General features: G+C 39.4%; 1 protein-coding gene across 2 annotated transcripts in view; it reads left to right on the top strand.

The window, feature by feature from the left end:
- Window positions 1-14,275: 14,275 nt before the first annotated feature.
- The window catches only part of wu:fb13g09 (multidrug resistance-associated protein 5), a 30,926-nt gene continuing 23,227 nt past the window's right edge, over window positions 14,276-21,974 (top strand). Inside the window, exons 1-3 of one of the 2 annotated variants that reach the window (XM_037779735.1) lie at window positions 14,276-14,613; window positions 18,748-18,930; window positions 19,392-19,547. In XM_037779735.1, coding sequence (XP_037635663.1) covers window positions 18,749-18,930; window positions 19,392-19,547 — 338 coding nt within the window. In that variant the 5' untranslated portion in view covers window positions 14,276-14,613; window position 18,748. Of the gene's footprint in view, window positions 14,614-18,409; window positions 18,649-18,747; window positions 18,931-19,391; window positions 19,548-21,974 lie in introns of those variants that run through there. The other variant, XM_037779736.1, reaches the window with a different exon arrangement.

Raw genomic sequence — 21,974 nt, 5'->3', positions numbered from 1 at the left:
ACCTCAGTAAATATTGTAAACATGAGTTTATGGTCTCAATTACTAGTTTCAAGTCTTCTTCAATACAGCATGATGTTCATTTAGCAACCCTTACCCGTAATAACCCGTTCACAGTGTGTTTTCAGTTCATGATAGTTACTTGTAACATTATGGGTGCCTAAAAATATTGTATTCAGCGTTCGGTTGTACTTAGCTCCACCCTCTAGTGTCACAAAAAACAAGATGGCAACGTCAAAATGCCAAACTCAAGGCTTCAAAACGGCGGTTCACAAACCAATGAGTGACGTCGTGGTGACTACGTCCACTTTGTCTATACAGTCTATGGGAAAAACAGTTGGGAATATCTATTTTTGACACATTAAATACCTGACAAATCAAAGTTCCTTATTACATCAATGCATAAATCATATATAACTCTAATGTTGTTATACATCAGTCGTGGTAATTGTGAGTATTGTCCCCAATGGCCGAACACAGCTAGAGATAACAAAGGAAGAGCAAAGTTATAATGATGTTTCTGTCATCTGCACAGAATACATTACCCTGGAGTTAATGTGGTAAATACTTTCTGGTCTCGCATTGTGCTTTAGTAATTTGTGCTTCAGGGTTGCTGAGTTCCTTGAGATTAAATTGAACTACAGTTACTGTGAATTTGGTTACTTCCCTTGTATTTAAACTTGTTATACGTCATTGGATCCTATGTCATTTTCACAATCATTTGCTAGTTATTAAACCAAAGGTGAGTATTATTACAGACTGAAAGAAAAGTGAAGAGAAAGATTATCATTTTTTGTCTAAATAGGTAGAAAGAGTCTAAATGATTATTTACATGAAGCCACAATAGAAACAGAAGACCTGGCGATGACTTGGCGTCCAATGAAGAAAGCTCTTCCTGGAGTTCCGTCTTCACCTCAGGATGGATGGATGAGACATGGAGCAGAATGTGGGATGAGCTCACTGGTCCTGGACCCTGAATCACAATGAGGGTCTGGATCTGATCAGCGCTGGAGGTGGAGGGGAGGTGAGGGAGTATCAAGGAGGAAGCACTGAAATGACAGCTGAAAGCAACCGAGAGATGAACAGTTTTAAATGTCGACAGCGACGAGGTGATTGGTTGACGGAGGGCGTAGCGGTATCAGATTGGTTCGAAGTGAACAGCTGATTGAGTTGACAGCCTGGGGTTCATTCATATGCATAAATATGGAGAGCACAGAGCATGAAAGTCGCCCTGATTTCACACATCTTAACTGCATTATAACCATGTTATTGTGGTGCTTTGCTCAAAGTTGGAAGATGTATTCAGATCTTTTACTTAAGTAAAAGTAGCACAGTGTAAAATAATCGTTACAAGTAAAAATACAAAAGTATTAGCATCAAAATATACTTAAAGGTGCTATTGATAACATTGATAACATTCAGCCTAGATGTCACATTCTTCCTCCCTCAGTCCAAATAACAGATTTATAAGGTGATAAAGTTGGTGCTTTCAAGTGAGGTCAAGTTTACAGTTTTTACGAGCCGTTTGAAGGGACACGATCCCACTAGAGGCTTTTATTCACAGCTTAGTAAGTTATGAGGATGTTTGCTGAATGGTTGTAACATACTGTAACTTTATACTGATGTTTAGAAGTTACCTTTTTCATTTTTGTTTAGTTTTTTTTATCGAATGGCATTCATCTAGCTCTCACTTTTGGTTCAGAGTGAAATATCTCAACAATTATTGGATGGTTTGCCTTGAAATGTGGTAACATTACTGACATTAAATAGCTTAGTTGCCCACAAGATGAATTATCATAACTCCCTGACTTCTAATTTAGCACTCATAATACTTTGGTTTATGACCAAATACCTGAAAAACTAATGGCATTTTTCCCCACATAGCCTCAGGTGTATATTATTAGGCTAGTTGTAGCCAATTAGTAAATGTTGGCATGTTAAAGCTACACTGTGATGGGGAACGTTTAAAGATGATGCTGCTAAAAATCAGCATAATTATTATTTTTATCAATTACACCTGTATCTACCCTGCAATGACATGACACAATAGCTGCTGTGAAATGAGCCTATTGTCATTATGAGCATGTTAGCAGACTGCATTGAGCTCAAACTACAGCCTTACATATGGTGTCTATCCTTCCTGTCATTGTTCCTAACAGGACAGGAAAATGCAGGAAACCCAAAATGAATATTGATTACATATCCTGTAATCAACTTCCACATGTTGAAGGTAGGCTGCAACCATCTCAAGATTAATTTTAGGGCTGTGTTTTTCTTTCTGGTATGTTTTTTTTTTCTGACATCTAAAGTGGGAAAAAATAAATGATTAATGCAACTTTACAAAACAATGTAAATTAATATTCACGTTTAAATCGTCTGTGGCCTTGTGGCCATTTCCATAACACTTTGCATATAAATCCCCTCCTTACTACCATCATTTAACAGTGATTACTGCCCATGCTAATCATCATTTATAATAATTACTAATAATCATTAATTCATGAGAAATATACATAATTCCAAGGAAATATGAGGAGGCTCTGAAACTGCGGTTACCCGGGATGAACCACAGAGTTAAGTCTTCAGTCAATGTTTTTTTGATTCGTTGCTGTGCAGCTTGATCAAGATCCCAAAAACAGCTTCAGGCAGAATCAACAGTGACAGCACCTGAGCTTTCAGTCAATGCCTGACTGACCGTTTATTAAACCTGATTGATTGTCAACCTGTGAGCTCTGTTCCTCCAAGTTACTGACAGGGATTTAGAGACAGCAGCATCTCAAACTGGAAGTATAAAGCCACCAAAAACTGTGCACTTTGCTCTTATTCTTTTATGAAGCAGGCAGCTGAATTGTAGGAAGTGTTGTTTTTTTTCAGATTAGGTGTGACAACATGAAAACTTCAATACGTTTAAAATTACTCATTGGAAGGAGTGCTAAAGCATTTCATTGATTAGACAATTTAGAGAAAGTAAATCACAGTTTAAAACTGCTTCTAGCATCTAAAATGAGAATAATTGATGGATAACGTTGGGTTTTGGACTGTCAGGCTGTCATTTTATAGACAAAACAATCCGTTGATTAATTGAAAAGATAATTGTTAGTTGCAGTTCTAATTATAAGCCAATGTCACTACACTTTATTGTAGCCTTCAGTTTACTTTTACTTGAAACATGGCAACAAAGATCATTCTCCAGTGAAGTGACAACATTTACAATATATTCTCAATTGCGTCTGGGTTGTTTCTGATGCTGTAAACTTGTGACTCAACTATTTTTAACATATGCAGAAAAGAGATAAAGAAAGACAGAAAGATAGATCTTGAAATTAAATTAAACTACAGAGTAGCACCGAACACCGTACATTTATTTGGGGGAAAAGAACCCAGAAATGGGCATGAACAAACTCAGTCAGTCCTCCCATCACATTGATTACAACTGTGGAGTTACACACATTCAGACAGATGACCTCCTGCATGATTAATGCATGTGTCTCCATGCGAGAAGTCTGCTTTTTTGTGATTTACCCAAAAGCCTGCAACCTGTGCACCACTCTCTTCAGTTACATCATGCAAACAACAAGAAACCTGCATTCTAATAAATGCCAAGTAATTACAATGTGCAATGCTACTGACTGATTTATGAATATTAATGGCATTTGACAGCTCTCCACAAAGAAACAAGCAAGCTGTGCTCTGCATTTATCTGCTGGAACATTTAAGGTGTCATCAAGGGAGAAGGAATAGTGTGAAGTACTGTTAACAAACAGCTACTGGCAATGTACCTTGCATATATTTTGCTGTTTAGCTATGTATTTTTCTCACTCCTGTGGATAACTAGTCAAATGCATTCAGTGTTATGTGGAGATATTTCCAGTGAAATGTTCCCAGTCAGCTATAACATCAGTGGTAAATGTAGAGGGGTGTTTTTGTCTCTCAGAATCAGAGCAGGATCCTCTTTCTCGGCTCACCATTTTACACCAATATTCAACAATCTGTCATAGAAGAGGCAGAGAGAGCAATTTATTTCGGAGAGCAGCCTCAATAGGCCATATACAGTGGAAATGTCTACCCTACAGCAGAGTTTGCAGCATGCTGAGGGACCGTATGAAGATATTGTGTGAGGACTGTGCAAAGGTGAACATAGAAAAATTCAAAATGTATCCGTAACAGGACCATGACGACCGCTCGAGTCTATATTGTGTAGATTTCAGGTGTAAATGAGTTTTAGACTGAGGAATCATTCCCACCTTAGATCCACTCGTAAAGAATATACTGTGTACAGGTAGCCCTTTCTCAGAATATGTCCATTAATTACAAATTTAATTTCCTTCTTTATGTTTTCAGTCACTTCAATGTACACTTCCAACTTCTGAAACAACATAATACTCATTCCATGAATTTAAATGAGCAGGGAGAAGAAACAAAATGGATATTACCTGCCCCCTTCTCAACACTAATAACATTAATGATCTACCATATGGTCTGCCAGTGCTTTTAAGGCCCTGACCCAAGCCGACCGTCAGCCGTCGGACAGTTTGGGGCCGTCGGTGAGCATCTGTCGGCCCAGTTTTTGCGGTGTGTCTCGCAGCGTTGGCTCTAGTCTGCCCGTGTCGGAGGTTTTTCGGACAATTCAGCATGTTGAATCGGCGATGGAGCCCGTCGGTGAGAGAAATCACTCTGATTGGCTGTTCAGCTTAAATGAATCAGTGCACAAGAAGAGAAATGGAAGTGAGGAAAGCAAGCCAACGAGTAAAGTCAAGAGGAGGCACACAGAGGGCTCTTCTCATTTGCTCATCTTCATTTCATCTGCTCATTCCAATACACGGATATTTTCACAACGACATGGCCATCTGGAATGAAGCTAGGTGGTGAGTAAGCGTGGTGTGAAAATGGTCAACAAACGCCGCATTATTTCATGTACGTACCATAACAATTTATATTTATATGGTTTATATATCCGTCGTCCTCGGTCTTCTGGTTTCCCTTTTTGAATGACAAATACAGACTCCCGCCGCCTCCTGGTGTTGAGAGTTATTTCATCTGACGCAGTCGCAGAGTGTACGTGGTAGTTGGCCGTTGGCTGTAGTCTTTGCGGTGTGTTCGAGTGCAGCTTTTTTGGCCAAGACAAAGGCGACGTGAGGCGACGCAATGGTCAACCTTCGTTGCCGTTCTTTGATGTCGGTTTGGTGTGTCTGGGCCTTTTAAACAGCAACTTGCAGGTTGAATTTCTTACTAAATGTATACTTAACGTTTCCTGGAAATAATCATTTGAGAAGTTAAGGCAGTATTTTATAAGGGCAAAAATTCAGAGGAAAAGTAGACCTTTTATTTCACGCTGCATCATATACAACACTCGAGGGAGTTGGTTTCTCTGACTCTGCCTCGGCGCAGTGTGCCATAGTAGGTGGTCGTGAGTCTGAGCGGTTGTAATTTAGTGAGTCAGCTGATGTTTTGTTCCTGCTTTTCTTTACAATAGCCAGAATCTCATTTTCACTTACGTGTCCCAAGATGATTTGACTGCAGTATTTTACTCCCTCTAGTCCCACATTATACAGACATCATGTGCTTCCATAGACCTCACAAGATTAGGCCCAACATTTACTAAAGTAGTGGACGGGGAGTTATTCTATATCACACTATTAAGAAGTTTCCATTTAGCCTTAAAGGGGAATGTCGGTATTTTTCAATCTGGATCCTTTTTTCCCATGTTTATGACTAGTGGGGGCAACAATTCCACAATGTTCAGGGTTGGAAACTAGCACCGGTCACCAGCCAAATGCTGGTCAAATTTGGAAGTGGTGGCTGGTAGATTTTGAAATCTACCAGGTGGACAAAAAAGTATATATCCAACCGGGTGTTGTCATACACTTATAATAACAATCTGAATCTGTCAGTGGCAAAAACATTTCATTTTAGTGGACTTAGCGTTAGATTGACCCCACGCAATTGTCCTTGCAGCTTGTTTCGCGGCTGCCGGTTACAGCGATACTGCACCAATTTAAAAGAAATGTTGTCCATATTAGTCAATTAGACATAAAAACGTGAAAATAGAGTTTTAGCCTGTCTCATTGTTACTGTCCGCTTATTTTAATATGTCTTGTATTTCATTTCAGTAGACTTGGTTCTATATTTTGTGAAATCTCTATATAAATGATTTTTTCACACAGGCTTTTTGCGACCCCTTTTGTTGTCCTTTTGTTTCCTATCACACACCATTATAGGAAATTTCTTGTCACACAATCGTGTATATTAAAAAAAAAAAAAAGTATCTTATGCAACATTCACCTCCTCTGCATCACCAATCCTCCTCTAAAATGTAATTTTTTAACTTGTTTATTGCCTCATCTGCTCTTAAACTAACAACTTTGCACTTGCTTATCTTTCCTGGGTGGACAATCATACAGTGCAAAAACTGGTAGGTGATCACATGATTTAGTAGCCCACTTTGAACAGTACTCACCACCACATTTCATGTAATACTGGTAGAGAAGAAGAAGTTGTGTGACCGCACTGTGCTCCAGACTCAACTCTGGCTTGGCAGTTATCCTAAATGTCCCAGGAGGCTGATAGCGAAGTGCAGATTCAGAGCATTGATTGCAGAAGTCCAGCAAATTTCCCAGCTCAGTAAAGTGAGACCCTGTCGATGATTTTCTTCACTATTTCACATATTGCTTTTTTTTTTCCCGTCTGTCAGCGGTGCAGAGAAGGCTGCCAGCGAGATTGCATCACTACATTAAGTCATAGGGAATACAGATACTGCAAGAAAAGTAGAGGCAGAGTCTGAAAAACTGTTGAAATCCTCTTTATATTTGCTGACAGCATAGCAACTATATGCAGAAACAGCTGGGTGTAACTTAATTAGCCTCGTGTCTCTCTTATCAAACCTATGAATTCATGATGGAATAAACCTGTTTAAACAAAAGCCTGTACCAGGCGGCATGAATTATTGTATGATAAGAGTTTTTCTTTGAAATTATATGTAGTTTTACTTCATTCGAGCAGGTTTATGCATGGCAAACAGGTTTTCAGCATGTAGCTTAATATAATGCTCAAGGAGATATGATTAATCCTCCTAAACATGCCCACTCCGACGTGACATTTAGCCTAATGATGTTGTCCACAGACGATGTTGCACATCCTGAAGAAGTGTTATTTGCTACAACAGTGATGTTAACAGCAGGGAATCTAAACTAGACTACAAGCTGTTGACTTGAATCAGGGTTTCAGCTGTGCGTTATGAACATCATGTGAATTTTGCGGATACACATTAATGTAGAGGTTGGACAGTATTTATTCTTCATGCACACAGCAGTCTGGACAGATGCTCTGCTGTCACTCAGTGATGGTTTCCTCTTGATAAGAGCTATCAGACATGTCTATTCACATCCTGTGATTAGATGGAATTGAGTCAGTGTGTGGGTGTGTGTGCAGAGGCGTCATGCTCGTTAAAGTCATTTTTATTGTATTTTATATTTGATTTTATTACTATTATTTTTATTATTTTATCCTTTATTTAACCAGAAAGGTCCCATTTAGATAGAATATCTCTTCTGCCAGGGAGTCCTCGTCATAATATGTAGTTTTGATAATGTAGTTATGATGATTTTATATTAAGAGTGAAACATATTCTTCTAATTAAGTCATAGATCATACCTCAAAAAGTCACACACACCCTCTTTCCCTGTTTCCTCCAAAAGTTGCAGGATGAAATCGGTTGGCAGATGTACAGTAGGCTACAGCTTAATGATGAGCTGCTGAAGTGGTTAGTGGTTTGTGGTAGAGCAGAAATCCCTTTTTCCAAACATGTGAAAATGAAATGCAATTAGTCATACACACTTAAGCCGCCCAAACATGATCAGTGGTAAAATCGCTATCTATTTTCCTATGGGTAGAGCGGTGCCGCCTGACTACGCGGAAGCGCTATTCCTTGGCGTGGCGCACCGCCCGAGCGTTGTGCTCAAAGTTCAGATTATTTCAGCTTTGACCTTGGTTGCCGCTGACCTTTCAAAGCGCAACCAATGAGATAGCAGCTGCAACTATTGTTGTTGCCTAGAAACAGTGAATGGCGTTCCTTGCACACTTTTTGATGGCATATTATACCTGCGTTGCGCTTTGCCTCTGCAAGACTCTGCACCCTACCTCGCGGTGAGCGAAATGCATTTTTCTTAACCTGTGAAGGCAGCTTCAAATGAGAAATATAGGCACAGTTTGCTTTGCAAGATAGTTGGCTTGTACCAGCTAAAGTTAGTAGCCATCCCTCAATCCGGTTGTGTTTCCTTCTGGTTCGCCAGTCATAGCATCGCATCGCATCCTATTTAGTATTGGTATAGGAGAGCTGTGTGAATCTTATGCCAGTGCCACTATAACCACTATCACAGGTTATAGTTAACAAAACACTGAATTCCATATATCTACATCTTTAGATCTTTTCCAAGAAACATGGCAGCAGTGTAAAACTCCGTGTCATTTTCAATAATCGTAACAGCACAAATACTTGACATGAAAATCTCTAAATAAATATATAGTGTTTACCCTGATGTAAAGTGGGAGATTACGGAGATACAAAAACTGATTTAATGAAGTATTAAAATAACACCCCTGAAGTCTTTGAATATAGAAAATTGCAGAAAATTGCATCATTATTTTCTTTCTTTTCCTGGAGACGGATCCCCATGACCTTCGCTATAATTGTGCCCCCCCAGAATTTTTGGCTTGCATGACTCCGCTGTGTGTGTGTGCGTGTTTCCTCATTAGTTCTTTGTTTCAAGAAATGCAGGTACTCATTGTAGGATCATCTTTTAGCACCACAATCAGTCAACACTTTGTAACTTTCTGCTTTCCTGCGTTCCTTTCTTTTCCAAGTTTATTTTGGCAAATCAACGTGACCATCATTTTAATGTGTTTAAAAGACTTTCTCTGCTTTTCTTCTAAGTGGAATCAGTCATCCCAGATGAGATAGGAAGCATATTTTGGGTTATCCAATTGAAAGTAATTTGGCATCAAAGGGGGAGACAGAAGGAAGTGAGTCTGTTTCTCTGCATTGTTTTGCCCAATTATGATCAAAACTGTATCATCACTGGACCTTTTAGCACACTCGCAACAAAACCCTCTAGTGCCACCATCAGGCCAGTGTTGAATGAAGACCCATTACACTTTTAAAACACAATCTGTGTTGCACCACCATTACTCCAAACTCACATTTTGACCTGTAATTCTTGACGCTCATGTTTCATCAAACAGTCTTATGTTTTATTCAAAGTCTAATCAAGTAGATATTTATGTGATTTCGTCAAAGTTTGAAAGAAAGTTTGCATGTTTCCAGTCTGCAAAGATTATTTGCTATAAAACAATGACATGGTGGACAAAATGTATATGTTTCAGTCCCATTTATACTATTTTCATCAGACAAACTAAAACATTCAGAGCACAGGACTGACCACAAGCTTAAATATAGTAAAACATTAAATCCTAAATGTCAGAGATGTGCTGAAAAAGGGAGTGATAGGTGGATTTTTGTTATGATAATATCAGATAATCATATTTAATATGCTGTTGTATTCTTATAATAACTTCTATTATATCTTTACTATACTTTTTTGTGTAACTTTGCCACTAGAAGTAGGTCTCCCAGCAGATTCCTGTTGCTAGCTGGAGTGAGGCCAGAGAGGGACCATAAGGATCCTCTCCATTAGTTGGAGAAAGGTAGCCAAAAAGCCCATATGTTATAACTTAAGACTTGTTTTTCACTCTGAACAAAGACATTCCATACGATTTTATCACATTTGCGCATCTGACTATGAAAGCGTTGTGTCTGCGTATTTTTAAGAGATCCATGGGATGTAATCCAAATGATAGAGGTGGTAATAATTTTATTTTATTTTTCAGATTAATTGTGAAGAGAAATAATAAATCTAAGCAGATGGGAACTTTTGGCGGGGGAGCCTCAGGGAGAAACTTTCACCCAAACACCCAGATGCAAGAAGACGAACCGAGCGCTCCGTGTTTATTCATTCGTTCATTGCTGCTGCACTTTACATGAGGATTTCTGTACTCTTGTTGTGGTGCCAACCCGTAACATTTATGATAATTGGTCTTGTTCATGAATCACAATGCAAGCATTTCGAAAAGATTATGAGTTTCCCATAACAGCGAGTGAATAGCTAAAGCGTTCCTGCAGTTGTGTCGGGAACATCATTTATTGCAAACCATCTGACTGTGACTCAGTTTGCAGCGAAGACAGAAGCCCATATCTCCACCATCTTTCCTCCAATAATGAAAAAATGCTCAATGTGTAAACAAGCCTCATCTCACCTGTGTGCAGTGAACTAAGCTGGATGCATTATTGCTTGTTGCTAAGTTGTAACTGTATTGTTGTTTTGGATTAGCTTTGTGTCCAACACTGTTGTGTTGTGCACGGCTGAGGCTTATAAATTGCAATTGCTTGACTGCTTTGGCCCATTAGGAGGTCTCAGTGTAGCCGTTATTTGTATAGCAAGCTGAGCTTAAGGTCTTTATCATTTACGTGAGGACAACCTCAAGTCACTGTAGAGAGGCTTTACTATTTATTTGGCAGATATTTTTTCAGTCTAACTCCTCTGTACTCCTGTCAACAGAGTAAACAAAGCACAGTTGTCTCCCAGACAGTCACAGCATTTTTTATAAGCAGCAGCAGCACAGCTTGATAATTCCAGGCTATCACAACATCTGAAGTCCCTCTGTATGCTTCTGTCAGTGTTTCCTTTTCTTTTTGTTTATGGCCTTCAAACATCTAATCCTTGTCCTCTGCAGGGTAAGCTGGGCCCTTTGGGGATTTAATGACATGTTGAAACTTGGAATTTATGATAAATTATTGCTTCACAGAGGTACATTTATTAGAATATGACAGAATATACACAATATTCATTCAGGTTAATTGACTTTTAGACTGGCATGTGCAGGGATTGGTGTGATGTGTATAGGTTTATAATAATAAAAGCACACCCACACTGTCAGTCACAAATACCTCCGTTTGATTTCCTGTCATGTTCAATTATACAGCAAATTATACATAAATGCATGTCATAGCAAAACTTAACCTCAGTCTCAGTCAACAATTAGTCTAATATGTCGTGAAATCGACAGGCCACCAGGGCTGCAGGTGGAGATTATTCTGTTTAGTCTCAATACTGTGACAGCTGGAAAACTAAATATATTCCATTCACAGAGATGCAAAAGAGAGAAATATAACTCTACACATGTACATGTGCTGGTTATATCAGCCCATATATTTGCACTAAGTAAATGATGATTAATTGGTAGTGATAACCCTATAAGTCAACAAAAAAATGACACCTGTGATAATCAGTCCTTTTTTTAAGCAAAAATGCCACATGTAGTGAATTGAATATCTGTAGGTTTTGGACTGTTGGTTGGACAAAACAAGACATTTAATGACATCACGTTGGGCTCTAGCGAATCCTGATTTTTCACTGTTTACTGATGATTCAAAGACTGAAGAATTAATTGATTAATTAAGGAAATAGATTAGTCAATCATGAGAATGATCATTAGTTGCAGCCCTAGATTGAGTAGTGAATTATATATAATATTCTGCACACACATCTGAGCAGAAAGAGACACTTTGTTTAGTTTTTGTTAGTTCTGCAAAAATCAATGCCCAAGATTGTCTTGTCAAGAACTAAATAAAGAATAAGTTATAGGTATGATTTTTTCTCTTTCAATCTTTATTGAAAAAGCCTTCAAATATACAAACATTACAGACATGTATTCAACATAATGGTACAGAGAAACAAATTATGAATTTTTTATGAATTATGAAAATTAAAATTATAAAATAGAATTGGGATAAATAAACAAGAAAAAAGAACATACGTTATTCTTCTTTAAAGAGTTCACCATTTGACAGTTTTATTTATTCTTTTTTTTAGTGTTTATAAATTGTTGAGTCTTTATATATTCTTTAAATTAATTTAAAAAATCTTCTGAAATTGGAGGTAACTTTTGTTGTTTTGTATTTATGTACGTAAAATTGACCATATATAATCGATAAATTTACACTTATGTTTATCATGTTCAAAATGTATAATGATATTTAAACTTAATTTTGATATTATTAGTTTTACACAATATATCATATTTAATTTGAGTCCAAAAAATAACAGAAGATTCTGGTTCATCATTGCAACGATTATATTGGTTTTCAATAAATAAAAATGTTGAGGAACATAGATTTGCTGGATATATATTGTGTAAAATTTTGATGTGTACTTCTTTATTATTATTGGTAATATATAGAATGTATATGGTAATAGCCATGCCCTGTATAAAATGTTCCTCTAGAAGTATTTTTCCTTCTTTCAGTGTATTTATTATGTATATCTTTACTGTTGCATTTCATAGCTATGAAATTTCACTTGCAAGGTCAAGAAGGAAGCGGTCATACATGAAATTGATAATATGACTGTCAGGTAATCCCTTCTTGAAGTGGTGTTACAACCGTCCCCTGTCTCCCCTATAGTTTGTCTGCAGTTACAACCGTCCCCGGTCTCCCCTATAGTTTGTTTGCTGTTACAACCGTCCCCAGTCTCCCCTATAGTTTGTTTGCTGTTACAACCGTCCCCAGTCTCCCCTATAGTTTGTTTGCTGTTACAACCGTCCCCGGTCTCCCCTATAGTTTGTTTGCTGTTACAACCGTCCCCGGTCTCCCCTATAGTTTGTTTGCTGTTACAACCGTCCCCGGTCTCCCCTATAGTTTGTTTGCTGTTACAACCGTCCCCGGTCTCCCCTATAGTTTGTTTGCTGTTACAACCGTCCCCGGTCTCCCCTATAGTTTGTTTGCTGCTACAACCGTCCCCGGTCTCCCCTATAGTTTGTTTGCTCTTACAACCGTCCCCGGTCTCCCCTATAGTTTGTTTGCTGTTACAACCGTCCCCGGTCTCCCCTATAGTTTGTTTGCTGTTACAACCGTCCCCGGTCTCCCCTATAGTTTGTTTGCTGCTACAACCGTCCCCGGTCTCCCCTATAGTTTGTTTGCTGCTACAACCGTCCCCGGTCTCCCCTATAGTTTGTTTGCTGTAACAACCGTCCCCGGTCTCCCCTATAGTTTGTTTGCTGTAACAACCGTCCCCGGTCTCCCCTATAGTTTGTTTGCTGTTACAACCGTCCCCGGTCTCCCCTATAGTTTGTTTGCTGTTACAACCGTCCCCGGTCTCCCCTATAGTTTGTTTGCTGCTACAACCGTCCCCGGTCTCCCCTATAGTTTGTTTGCTGTTACAACCGTCCCCGGTCTCCCCTATAGTTTGTTTGCTGTTACAACCGTCCCCGGTCTCCCCTATAGTTTGTTTGCTCTTACAACCGTCCCCGGTCTCCCCTATAGTTTGTTTGCTGTTACAACCGTCCCCGGTCTCCCCTATAGTTTGTTTGCTGTTACAACCGTCCCCGGTCTCCCCTATAGTTTGTTTGCTGTTACAACCGTCCCCGGTCTCCCCTATAGTTTGTTTGCTGTTACAACCGTCCCCGGTCTCCCCTATAGTTTGTTTGCTGCTACAACCGTCCCCGGTCTCCCCTATAGTTTGTTTGCTGCTACAACCGTCCCCGGTCTCCCCTATAGTTTGTTTGCTGTAACAACCGTCCCCGGTCTCCCCTATAGTTTGTTTGCTGTAACAACCGTCCCCGGTCTCCCCTATAGTTTGTTTGCTGTTACAACCGTCCCCGGTCTCCCCTATAGTTTGTTTGCTGTTACAACCGTCCCCGGTCTCCCCTATAGTTTGTTTGCTGTTACAACCGTCCCTGGTCTCCCCTATAGTTTGTTTGCTGTTACAACCGTCCCCGGTCTCCCCTATAGTTTGTTTGCTGTTACAACCGTCCCTGGTCTCCCCTATAGTTTGTTTGCTGTAACAACCGGAGGAGTTTTTCTTTTTTTTCCTTTTCTTCCTTTTCCTCATAACAAAATAAAATAAAATGAAATATGGATAAAACAAAATGGAGAGAAAAATAAATTAAAGAAAGAAAAAACAAATAGAGAAAATAAAGAAAAATAAACAAATAAATAAACAAATAATTAAATAAATAAAAAAGAAAGAAATATATAAAAAAAGAAATAAAGAAAGAGAGAAAACTTTTTTAAAAAAAGCCATTGCTTCACTAAAGACACCAGTCATCTATTACTGCATGTGTGTTTAACTATCTCAAAGATGGTAGCCAATCAGAAGCCAGGACTCTGACGTGGCCCCGCCCCCTTTGCGTCGAGCTCATCATACTTCCGCGTCATTGTCCGCGTTACCAGGGCGACCGCTGAGCGCCGTCACCGGTTGGCGGAGCCGCTACGACGTCACCGCAGATACCGGGATTTCCTCTCTCCGTAGGGCTCCGTGCTGTGTGACGGTGTGTGACGGTGGACCGGAGCCTCTGACTCGGCACGTTATTGTAGACACGTCAGCCGTCAACCGGGCTCATCTAGCGTGTTTCCTCCCCGGGTTTTCATCTGAGACCGGTCCGCCGCTGGAGGACATGTGTCTCTGTCTGTCTCTGTGGAAGAGACGTTAACATGGTGAACGTCCTCCTCTGCGTCTCCTGCTCATAAACACCAGATCCGTTCTGCTGCTGAGGGCGACCTGACATGTGAGTTTGATGTGGATTAAAACTTAATTTAGCCATGAATACCTTCACACTGCTGGAGTAGTAGTTGTAGTAGAAGTTGTCATGATAATGAGACAACATTAAAGTGATTGTGAAGTAAACTAACCAGGAAATTAAACAATATCAGCTAAAAATAGTTTGAAAACTTGAGCAAAAAGTTGTATTTGTCACTTAAAGTGATGACAAAGTAGTCTCTTGGTTTATAAAGACAGAAATAGTGGGAAATAAATGAATAAATGTTGACTTGAATGTAAGTTTTTAGTGAATTAGCCATTACCTTCACACTACTACACAACAACAAGTTGTGTCATAATGATGAGGCAGATTTAAAGTGATTTGATGAAGAAAATTAGACAATATTAGCTAAAAATAGTTTGAAAACTTGAGCAAAAAGTTGTATTTGTCACTTAAAGTGATGACAAAGTAGTCCCTTGGTGTATAAAGACAGAAATAGTGGGAAATAAATGAATAAATGTCGACTTGAATGTGAGTTTGTTGTCAATTAAAATGGAATTTAGCCATTATACCTTCACACTACTACACAGCTGCTGCTGATAATCTGTAATTGTAGTAGGAGTTGATGATGAGACGGATTGAAAGTGATTTGATGAAGGAAACTAACCAGGAAATTAGACAAAATCAGCTAAAAATAGTTTGAAAACTTGAACAAAAAGTTGTATTTGTCACTTAAAGTGATGACAAAGTAGTCCCTTGTTTTATAAAGACAGAAATGGTGGGAAATAAATTAATAAATGTCGTAGTTGTAGTAGAAGTTGTGTCATGATGATGAGGCAGATTTAAAGTGATTGTGAAGTAAACTAACCAGGAAATTAGACAATATTAGCTAAAAATAGTTTTAAAACTTGAGCAAAAAGTTGTATTTGTCACTTAAAGTGATGACAAAGTAGTCCCTTGGTTTATAAAAAACATCTTAAAGACAGAAATATCAGGAAATATATTAATAAATGTCTGTGATGTGTTTTTAAAACTGCTCTGCTTACAGGGGCAGGATTGATTATCTTTTAATCTTGGTCTTTTTTGGAAGCACTGATGGGGAAACAAAACATCCATATCTCTGTTTACTTAACTTTGCTTGTACGGGGCACTGTAATTATTAACTTTCTCTGCCCCAAATTCTAGTTTTGACCTTTATCAGTTGATAGCCTTTTTTCTGCGTATTTTCGGTCACTGGTTTGGCAGATGAAAGAGATCGGCAGTGTTCAGAAATCTCTATTATTTGATGCTGAAACACTGGTTTGGAGAAAGACATTACATGAAAAGGGTTTGTCTTATTATTTGTTATTTGTGAGTTGTCAAATTTATGATCCAAGTGGAAACATACAAGCTAATTTTGAGCAGAAAAGGCTGTTTGGGAGGTTTTGTATCAGAGAATCTGGTTCATTTTACTCATAAAGCTAGTTTCTTGTATTGTATACTGATTTTAAACTGACCTGATCATTTAGGGCTGCAACTAATGATTATTTTCATTGTTGATTAATATGTTGATTATTTTTTCGATTGATCGATTAGTTGTTTTGGTCTATAAAATGTCAGAAAATGGTTAAAAATATTGATCAGTGTTTCCCAAAGCCCAAGATGACATCGTCAAATGTCTTGTTTTGTCCACAAACTCAAAGATAACTAGGAAAATATTCACATTTAAGAAGCTTGAATCAGAGATTTTCTTTTTTTTCTCCAAAAATTACTGAAGTTGATTATCAAAATAGTTGGCGATTAATTTAATAGTTGACAACTAATCGATTAATCACTGCAGCTCTACGCACAATGTGAATTTTGTTGTGGGGAACAAAACCTGTGTATGCTGAAAAAGATAATTGTGTGTGTTGTTACTATTTAAAGGATAAGTCTGGTAATACTTACTTAACAGAAACCCACACAATGAAGTATTTGCATCTGCATCTGATCTGCTGCATGTTTACTGACAGTTTGTTGTTGCTATCCAAACCTCTCCGCCCAGTTCTTGACTATAATGAATGGCAAGCGATCTTTCCTTAAAGCTCTGAAGTGTTTCACACCCATATGACAAACTTCGCATGATAAAGGCACAGGAGGGGCTGCAGAAGGAAAACAAAACATCTTTTCATGCTTTCCCTCAGCCCTGGCGTTCGGTTCTCATCACACTTTTACACTTAAACAGTGACTATTTGTTGTTGTGTTTCTCATCAGAACTTTGCTGTATCCATGTCTGTTATGCAACTCTTGTTTGTGCTCTATCTGTATTGAATCTGATCGTTGACCACGTTCTCAGTCAATCTGCACCCCACACGCGGCCTGGCCGACCTTGTCACGGGGCTTTGCCATAGGAAGGATCAGTAATAGTGTGTAAGGACACACTGGCAGCTCAGATGTATGCCCCCGAGCTCATGCAGGCTGCTGGCAGGTCGTCTTTAAATAGATAAGCACTTTAGTTGTATGCCAAAGAGGGGCCTTAACCTCTGTACAAGGTGGCTTTTCAAGTCTGTCTGCGTCTCAGAGGGTGATTCAGCAAAAAAACGCTGCTCCTCTCTTATACTGTAGCTCGACAGAACAGGCAGATTACAGTGTTTCATTCTTCCTTTTGCCTCTGAGAATTCGGCTGAAATGACAGCTGGGGAATGTTTTTCTTCAAGAAAAAAAGCAGAAGCATATCAGGAAATAATAGTCTGCTGTATATTGTGTATCACAGCATTGCAGCAGATTGTTGCAGCCGTGTAATGATTCTTGTTTTCAATAGGGATGCACTGATATCGGATATCGGGTCAATACTACCTCAAATAGCTGGATCGGGTGTCATGACAATGGGGCTATCTATTGAAACCAATTCTATGTTTATATACTATATACATTATATACTGGATTTTTAATTCCTCTTTAAGTTTTGACCAATTTGTTGCTGCATTTAAAAGGTTTACACTTGAATTGTATTAATTCCTGGTATTTTTTTAAGGTTTTTTACCAAGTTTTTATTATATTAAAATTTACGATTTATTGTTTTAATAATAAATAATTCAGTCAATTTATATCTATGTATTTATTTGTTATATTTTGTTTTAAAAAGTTAGAAAAATATGTTTAAGTCAAGCCTGATGTTGCCTTAAAACACATAAAATAATGATCCCAGTCACTTCTACACAGTGAAGCATACAGCTTAATTAATTAAACACTGGTATCGGATCGATACTCCGTATCAGCCGATACCCAAATGTACAGTATATTGCTATGAAAAAGTTGGATTGGCGCATCCCTAGTTTCCAATAGCGCTTAAATGATTAATCAATCTGCTACGATTCTAATTATAGAATAATCATTTAAATATTTTTTTAAAGTAAAACTTGAGCTCATTGGTTTGCTTGTCTTACATAGTAGTGCTGTTAACATCTTTGGGTATTGGATTGTTGATCGGACAAGACAAGAAAGTTAAAAACAAGCCCCTTGGCATTGCTGATGGCAGTTTTAACTATATTCTTGTCTAATTTATAAAGGCAATCTTGAAGATTTTCATTTACATAAATGTCTGTTAAGTCTATTTATAGCCGAATGAGGTAACACAATGTTGATTAAGCCTGTGACCCGATGATGAAAGTATTGCAATAGCCTATTTATATATTTGCAGTATTATGAACTGGGTGTGTGTGGTGACATTCCTGCTGTTTTTCTTCATTGTATACACACAAAAACTGTAACTATGCACACGATTCTGAAAACTTGAAGCTCCTGTATGAACAACAAGACTCCAGACTGCTAAACTCTGAGCACCTATCCGTTGTTTACACTCAAATATATCATCTAAATCAACCAGGACTGAACACACAAGATTTCCCCTTTTAAAGCCCACATTAATAATTTCTTAATCAAGAGGATAATCTGCAGATTAATCAATAATGAAAATCGTGATTACGTCTCTGCAGATCTCTGACGTATTCAAATGTAATCAGATCTCGGAGCTCTCTCAGAAGCTAATAACAAAACCAGACAAGTAGGAGTTAGAGGTTTTTTTATCTGCAGTGACTTTACCAGGTACCATTGGGTGAATATGTGTAGTTGTATATTTGCAGGCTGTCGTCACACGTCCAAAATGTATTTGTGATTAATGTAGTTTTACTGTTCTCTCCCCAGAATGTCTGCCATCTTCTCTGATGCCCTCATAGCAGCCGGGCGGGTGGAGGGCCTGCCGCTCTCCTCCCTGCCACCGCTACCAGAGCTATCGGAAGAGGAAGCATCGTCGGAGAGGGGGCCAAGGAGACGAGGCCGCTACCGGCAAAGCCTGCAGCTTTTAAAGCCCTTCAGGATAACACACAAGTAAACAAAAATTGTTTTTTAAGTTCATGTGGCGACTCTCTGACAGTGAGACAGATAAAGGCGGACGGTTTTAGGCTGGTACACACTGTTCACTATTTAGAGACACACAAGAGTTCATGTTTCGTTGTGTTTACTGCTTGATGTGTTGACTGTTGCAACAGGCAGTAGCAGGAGGCCATGATAAGGGATGGGAACTTATCCCCCAGCGACAGACAGCACCATGTTTGAACATACGCCGACTGATAAACTGCCCCTGAATGTTTTTTCGCTGCTCTCTCAGATTTCTGTGAAGAGCGTGCAAATGACTGTTCAAACACTGCAGGCATGATTCACCTTTCATTGACGCTGGCGCCTCTTCTTTCTGGCCTATGTGGGCCTGCTCCCCCCCCAACATAGCACCTCTGTGTATGCCTTCTCTTTTAAACATCTCAACCGTTTCCATGTCTTCTTATCTATTCCAGGCACCAGCACCCAGTCGATAACGCCGGCCTCTTCTCATTTATGACTCTGCACTGGCTCTCCCCGCTGGCACTGAAGGCCTACAAGGCATCCAGCTTGTCTATAGATGACGTGTGGGGACTGTCTTGCCACGAAGCCTCTGAGATCAACTGCCAAAGGTGAGGTAGCTGTGGCACCGGCTGAGGTTTTGCCTGATGAAAGTGACCTGCGGTTTTCAGAAAATGTGATGCTGAAACACAGTATTAGGCTGAGCCATGAAAAGGGTTTGACTGCAGGTGAGGTTATTTGTGGTTATTTGCGAGTTGTCAAATTTATGATCCAAGCAGTCACGTACAAGCTCATTTTGAGCAGAAAAGGTTTCTTTTTCCTCTTTAAAAGATAAGTCTGCCGATACTTATTTAACAAATCCCATGTAAAAACCAAACCGCCACAATGAATGGGTATTGCGTGCGTATCCAAAGCCTGATACAGCTTATTCCTCTGTGCCATAGACTTCCAAATAGGGCTGTCAATTAAAATATTTAATCACCATTAATCCCATGGTTGTCCTTGATTAATCGCAAATTAATCACATATATATTTGTGATGCATTTTTACAGATTTATGTCCATTGGGAGTGAAGCTAAGAGCCCCAGACAGGCTGGTGAAGGTGAAAAAAACTGAGAGATAGACTAATGTAGAGTAGAGTTGGTTTTGGTCTTTTCATGTGATTTGTTGTTGACAATAATAAAAGTATAGAATAGTGCTTTATCCTTTCCGTGCAGTGCAAACAGCAGACTGCACATCTATCTTCATTATAAGACAACTAGCAGTCAAGGGCTGGAATGCTTCTGCGTTTTCATTTAGTTTGAGCTAACTTGATTAAACTCATCTTTTGAGTCAGGACACCTCTACAAGGCAGGCTAATACTGTAAGAACCTGCTTTAGTTGATATTGTATGTGAGTGTTGCAAATCCCCGTTCTAATTTGCAAATAATCAAATTACTAATTAACATGTAGTGAACTGGGGACTTCTTGGGCCCCTGGGCGGTTGCCTGTTTTGCTTGGATGGTAATTCATATTTGGTGGAAATGCATTGCTGTGCAATTTACAGTAGTGGAATATTCAGTGTGCCTGCTAGTTGAAGCAAAGTCAAAATGGTGCTTTAATCCTGTAAATTAAATGGTCGTGTTTTGTAATGTAGACCCACATTATGATACAAAGAAGGATCCATTTAAGGTGAAAAAAAAGTCCTGTTTTTTTGTTCCAAATGCCCAGTTGAGCTTGTTGGTTGTATTCAGGTAAACTGATCTACATCATGCTGCTTCGCTCTCACACTGTAGGGTCACTGGGATTATTTTTTCCTTTTCTAAACAAACATTGAGAAACCTTCTTTGCTTGCTCTGCCCTACAAGTTCAAAGTTGCATTCTCAGCACAAACACGTGATTCCCTGCCATGTAAACAACTGTCTAGGATTGTGTACGTTTGCTCAGCCTTGTGCGGTGAGACTTAACTGATGACTGGACATCCAGGCTTTCTTTACCAACGCAGGAACGTGGTGCTGGGATGGGTGGCTGCTAAGAATAGCAGGGATTAGAGATTACAGTGAGAGTTAGTGCCTGACTTTGGTGGTTATGTCATTAACTCCTCTACCTGTGATGCACCATGTCTCGCTGTCACATTCATTAGCTGTCCTTGGCTGGAGCCAGGCTGGAGCAGACCAGGAGATAAGAGTCGCTGTTTGTGATGTACTAATTCTATGATTTGAACAACAAAGACTCACATTTAGTGTTTACTCGCATTTAGTGTTTACTGCTCACTGACAGGAAAACCAATGCTTTTTCCATTACTCAACTGCTGTCGAGTCATGGCGCCATGACTTGGCAGTATAGAGTATTTGAGGAAGTTCACTCTTGTATCTGGTGACAACTGTGTGGCTCACGGCCTGGAGGGTTAGTGCTGCTGCTGCTGCTGCTTTGTGTGCGCTAAAGAGCACATAAAAGGGAAGCAGCAACGGAGCACAAAGCTATCACACTGGCACGGGTGGGCGACAGTGTGTATGAGTGCCGTAAGAAGACGGAAGGTCTTTATTTTGTGTTTACATAGCAAGAACAGTTACGCAACCCCGACGCAAAGCAGAGATGATGGCGAGAGAGGGGAGGAATGGGAAAAAGCACCCTGGGAGAGTTGACACTTGTTGGTGCTCAGTGAGGTGCGAACCTCGAACGCGATGTCCTCGCCAGCACACCCTCGAAACATCAGCTTCGCTTGCCATCTGGCAAACTGAGACGATGGCTGTTAGGAACAGTTCAGTTCATGTTTAAAAGCGAATCCATCCTCCTTTGGATCCCTCTCTGTTGCCCCGGTGCTCTCATTTCCATTTATGTGCGTGATGCTGCACACACTTAAAGATCTGCTATTGAGTATTTAAATCTTTCAAATTGTGCTAAAGGAACAGTGTGTAATTCATAACAATGCTTTCAGTAGTGTACAATCACTTGAAACTAAGAATCATTGTGTCTTCGTTAGCTTAGAATGAGCCCTTCATATCTACATAGGGAGCGGGTCCTCTTCACGGAGTCCGCCGTGTTGCTTGCTCCGCCAT

Source organism: Sebastes umbrosus, chromosome 9 (assembly GCF_015220745.1).
Source record: "Sebastes umbrosus isolate fSebUmb1 chromosome 9, fSebUmb1.pri, whole genome shotgun sequence".
NCBI lineage: Eukaryota > Metazoa > Chordata > Actinopteri > Perciformes > Sebastidae > Sebastes > Sebastes umbrosus.
Note: the sequence above shows the minus strand (reverse complement) of the source record. Positions and strands in the feature narration are given on the sequence as shown.